At 41.2% G+C, this 5,340-nt stretch overlaps 1 protein-coding gene across 1 annotated transcript in view; it reads right to left on the bottom strand.

The window, feature by feature from the left end:
* NOL9 (nucleolar protein 9) overlaps positions 1 to 5,340 on the bottom strand; it is a gene marked incomplete in the record, with an annotated part of 36,089 nt that overhangs the window by 25,204 nt on the left and 5,545 nt on the right. The window contains 2 exon segments of the mRNA XM_014586599.2: positions 2,856 to 2,952; positions 3,071 to 3,206. Of these exon segments, the coding sequence (XP_014442085.1) occupies positions 2,856 to 2,952; positions 3,071 to 3,206 (233 nt within the window).

Below are 5,340 nucleotides of genomic sequence, written 5' to 3'. Positions count from 1 at the left end.
ACACGCGCCCGGTGTGAGTTTTAAGCCACCGGGTCCGGGACGCGAACCGCAGTTGACTACGTAGGAGTCCAGCGACATAGCCATTATGCTAACTGCTGGTTCCCAAATAAATGATTCTTAAAATAAATAAATAAATAAATAACACAACACATGTCACCCCTACTCTAAGCCTTTGGATTTGGAGACTTCATGTGGACAGATCCTGAAGGCAACTGTCTTCTCTGAAAGCCTGTTTACAGAAAAGGCAGCCAGTTACCCCAGAGCATCACCATAAGTCCCAAACTAGAGGACAGGACTAACCCGTAGCACATTGGTTAAGTGCTGTGTAGAAGAATCTAGATCTCACATGGCCCACCACAGTTGAATAACACACTGGGTGCATGTGTGTGCATGTTCAGGATCCTGGTAGGAAAGAAGAATGGAGGTAAGAAGCCAGCGGCATGACCAGGCTCCATAGCACGTAGAAGGAGAGCATTTTAGGGAACACATACAAACTCTAGCATTTTTAAAAAAGGGGAGAGGACAGCAGGTGGCGTGGTGACGAGGGGGAGCATTTTAGAACACATATATAAACTGGCATTTAAAAAAAGGGGGGTTGTCAGGTGGCATGGTGACTAGGGTGCTGGACACCCACATGACTGACAGTGGTTCAAGCCGTAGACCTGGCAGCTTGCTTTCTCACTTTCCCTGTCGCCTTCTGGTCAAATTAAAATATAATAATAAATAAGATTAAATAAATAATTATTTGGGGAATAAAAAGGATGATGGAGCCTACAGATAGCGCACTGGTTGAGATGCCAGGCTCCCATGTCTAGGCACAGTTCGCGTCCCAGATTGGGCGGCATGGTTTCTCAATTTCCTCTCTCATTCTCTCTTTCTCTCTGGTGAGGGTGCATGTCTTGTAGCAAATTTATTATTATTTTTTAAATATTTATTTATTGGGGCTGGCAGGTGGTGTGGTGGTTAAGGGCACTGGACTCCCAAATGGCCAACCAGGGTTAGAGTCCCAGACCTGGCAGTTTGCTTTCTCACTTTCTCACTTTTTCACTCTAGTTCTTGCTCTGTCCCTCTCTGGTCAAATTTTAAAAATAAATAAATAAAGTGAAATAAAATAACTCTTTAAAAAATACATAGCCATTATGCTAACTTGGGGCCAGTCAGTGGCGCAGTGGTTAAGGTGCTATAAAGTGAAATAAAATAACTCTTTAAAAAATACATAGCCATTATGCTAACTTGGGGCCAGTCAGTGGCGCAGTGGTTAAGGTGCTAATGGCTGACCACAGTTCAAGTCCCAGACCTGGCTGCTTGCTTTCTCTCTCTCTGGCAAAACTCACGTGAAAAATAAATAAATCTTTTAAAAAATATATACATATATTGGGACCAGCAGTTAGCGTAATGGCTATGTTGCTGGACTCCCACGTAGTCGACCATGGTTTGAGTCCCGGACCCGGTGGCTTAAACTCACACCGGGCACATGTGCGTGTGTGCCCAAGATCCCCAGAGGAGAACGGAGAAGGGATTGCGGCATGGCAATCGCCCCTCTGGGGGGTGATTTCTCACTTTCTGTCTCTCTGTCTCTCTCTTTCCGGCAAGCGCACGCGCCCTATAGCAAAAAAACTAAAAAAAAAATTATTTAAAATAGGGACCAGCAGTTGGCGTAATGGTTATGTCTCTCCAAAAAAAAAAAAGAATAAAAAAATACATATATATGTGCGTGTGTATATGTATATATGTATATATATTTATGCATTGGGCCAGCAGGTGACATGGTGGTTAAGGCACTGAACACTCCCACATGGCCAATCATCGTTCAAGTCCCAGACCTGGTGCTTGCTTTCTCACTTTCCTTCTTTCTGTGTATCAGTCTTTCTCTGGTCAAATGAAAATGATTAAATATATAAATAAAATAAAATAAATAATTCTTTTTGGAACCAGTAGTTAGCATAATGGCTATGTCGTTGGACTCCCACGTAGTCGAGTGCGGTTTGAGTCCCGGACCTGGCGGCTTGAACTCACGCCGGGCACGTGTGTGTGCATGCCCAAGATCCCAAGAGGAGAATGGAGAAGGGATTGCGGCGTGGCCATCCCTGGGGGGGTGATTTCTCGCTTTCTGTCTCTCTGGCGAGCGCTTGTGCCCTATAGCAAAAACCTCTCCAAAAATAAATAAATAAATAAATCATTCTTTTTGAAAAACATATATTTACTGGGACCAGTAGACAGTGTAATGGCTACATCACTGGACTCCCATGTAGTCGACTATGTTTTGAGTCCCGGACCCAGTGGCTTAAACCCATGCCGAGCAAGTGTACACGCATGCCCAAGATCCCCAGAGGAGAATGAAGATGGGATTGCGGTGTAACCATCCCCCCGGGGGGTGATTTCTTGCTTTGTGTCTCCGTCTTTCTGGTGAGCGCAAGCGCCCTTATAGCAAAAACCCCTCAAAAAAAAAAAAAAATTTATTTATTTCCACTTGTTATCACTATTTTTTAATTTGACCAGAGAGAGGAAAAGGGAAAGTGGGAAAGCAAGCCACCAGATCCGTGACTCAAACCACGGTTGGCCATGTGGGAATCCAGCACCTTTAACCACCATGCCAACTGCTGGCTCTGCCCTGTAACAAATTTAAATACATAAATAATCATGATAAATAAAATTAAATAAGCAATTCTTTAATAACAACAAAAGGGATGATGACAAAGAATTCCACTGGCAAGTTTAGTAGCTTTACAGAAGTTGTATATACTCTCTCCCTAGAAATTAACATATAGTCCCATCAAGTTTTCTAAATTGAAAAAATACTGCTTCATATTCCCCAAGATGTAGTAATAGGTCAAAACAAATAAAAGCATTCTTACCTACTTAACAAATGGTTCATCAGGAATCTATTAAACGTTGACTTTCCAACATCTTGAGGTCCACAAACCAGGATGACCGGGCAGCCATCTACTTCTTCTGGAGGAGAAATAAACATGGATACCTAGAATCAGCCATTTTCCTTAGGACTTTATGAACAGTAATCCTCTGAGGCTTGGGTTGATTAACACCCGAATTTATCAAGTTAGTTACTCACCGCAGGAAACACTGACTAACTCTTCCAGTGCGGACAGAGCACTCTGAGTGAAATTAAGGCCTTTTTTCCTTTTCTCTTTCCTGATGCCGACAGACCTTAAGGCTAAATATTCGGAATTATTCTGGAAAGTCGGACTCTGAAATTAACAATGTAAACTTTAAGAAATGGTGAAAAAGTGCAGTTTCCCTCTTCAGTTCTAAACTAATAAGCCTCATATGGTTTTGAGCTACAAAAGATTAATTTGATCCCTCCCTTTCTCTCATTCCTCCCCCAAATCCGTCCCATAAGCAAGTCCTGCCAATCCTATTTCTAAAGTTGTTCATGTCTGTTTTCATGGCTTTGGCATATTGTCAAGCTGCCATTGTGCTCTGCAGGATACTCCAGGGATAACCAGCATGGAAATTTACAAATGATCACCACGAGCAATTTCAGTTGAAAGCCCACAGCTGTAGAACAGGTTAATGACCTGGAATAAAATCAAGGCAATCTCCAAAAACGAAACAAAATGACAGAACACATGCAAATAGAATTGAAAGGGTATAGAAGACAGGTCTATGAAATCTAATAGCATTCTAACAGAAGTACCAGAAGTACCACCTGATGGGAGAGGGTCCAGAAGGTGGCATGGTGGTTCAAGTCCCGAATCTGGCAGCTTGCTTTCTCATCCCCCTCCCCATCCCTCTCTGGTGAAATTAAAAATAAATTAATAAATAAGTAAGTTAAATAAAAGTTCTTTTTTAAAAAAAAAAGAAAAAAAGAAAGCTATGGGGGAAGCAACCTTAGAAGCAGGTGAAGTTCAGGGGGAATAAGTTTCACATGTGGAAAAGGAGGAAAAGACCCACCCCTGAACACACCCTGATGCAATTCACCCAAGCTGAGGGTAAAGATATAAAAGGAGGGGGCAGCAGGTGGCGCTGAGGTTAAGGTCACTGGATTCCCATAAGGTTTGAGTCCTGGACCTGGCAGCATGGTTTCTCACTTTCCCTCTCTGTCCCTCCCTGCTTAAATTAAAATAAATATATAAAGTTAAATAATTCTTTAAAAAAAGAAAAAGGTACCATAAAAGGAAATGGGGTGACAGAAGAAATGGATGAGTAAAACTGGTCAACATGTACAAAGATACAGTTAAGTGGGAAGAATAAGTATCTGACTACAGTTAACTAATAATGCATTTATTTAAAAGAATTATTTAACTTTATTTATTCATTCATATATTTTTAATTTGACCAGAGAAAGACACAGAGAGAGAAGAAGTGAGAAAGCAAGCAACCAGATTCAGGACTCAAACCATGGTCAGCCATGTGGGAGTGTCCAGCATCTTAACCACCATGCCAACTGTTGGTCCCAAAAAAAAAAGAAAGAAAGAAAAACTTATTTAAACATATTGCTATCAACTATCAATTACTGTGAGCAAAATAAGAATATGTTATAAAATAAGGTAATCTAAACTTTGTTATTTGCCTTACAGAAAAACAAACAAACAAACTCTAAAACTCTAGAATGTACTGATACATAGAGGGTGGGTTCAGGCAGGGGGGAAAGTTACTCAAGAATGAATATAAAGAATATGAACCAGAGTGGCAGTTAAGCCCCAGAAAAAAAGAAAAGTCTAAAAGTAAAAGAATAAAGAATGTATTTGATTCACGGCAGTTCCAAAAGACAAAGACTTGGCAACACATAGTTCCGCTCCATCCCCCTCCCACCACCCCCAATCAAGCTCATGGGTTCATGGGTTCGGAAGTAGATATTAAGGACCAGCAGTGGCAAGGCTGTTAAGGCACTGAAATCCCATATGGCTGACTGCTGCTCGATTCCTGGACCTGGTGGCTTGATTCCACACTTTGTGTCTCTCTCTCTCTCACTCAGGAGTGCATGTACCCCTACAGCGAATCTTAAAAGAGTAGTAAAAAGAGGGACTGGCAAGTGGCATGGTGGTTAAGAGTGCTGGACTCCCACATGGCCAACCACAGTTCAAGTCCTAGATCTTGCTTTCTGACTTTCCCTCTCTCTCTCTTTCACATCCTGTCCCTCTCTGGTCATATTTTAAAACTAAATAAATAAATAAAGTTAAATAAAGTAATTCTTTAAACAGTAAAAATAAATAAAATAAATTAAAAAATAATAACAGTAAAAAGAAATACAATTAAATAACCAATAAAAAATAGTTTTAAAAAGTAGATTGGGGGAACCAGCAGTTAGCGTAATGGCTATGTCGCTGGACTCCCACGGGCTGACTGTGCGGTTCAAGGCTTGGACCCAGTGGGTAAAAA

This window comes from Tupaia chinensis, unplaced genomic scaffold (genome assembly GCF_000334495.1).
Source record: "Tupaia chinensis unplaced genomic scaffold, TupChi_1.0 Scaffold000146_1, whole genome shotgun sequence".
Taxonomy (NCBI): domain Eukaryota; kingdom Metazoa; phylum Chordata; class Mammalia; order Scandentia; family Tupaiidae; genus Tupaia; species Tupaia belangeri.
Note: the sequence above shows the minus strand (reverse complement) of the source record. Positions and strands in the feature narration are given on the sequence as shown.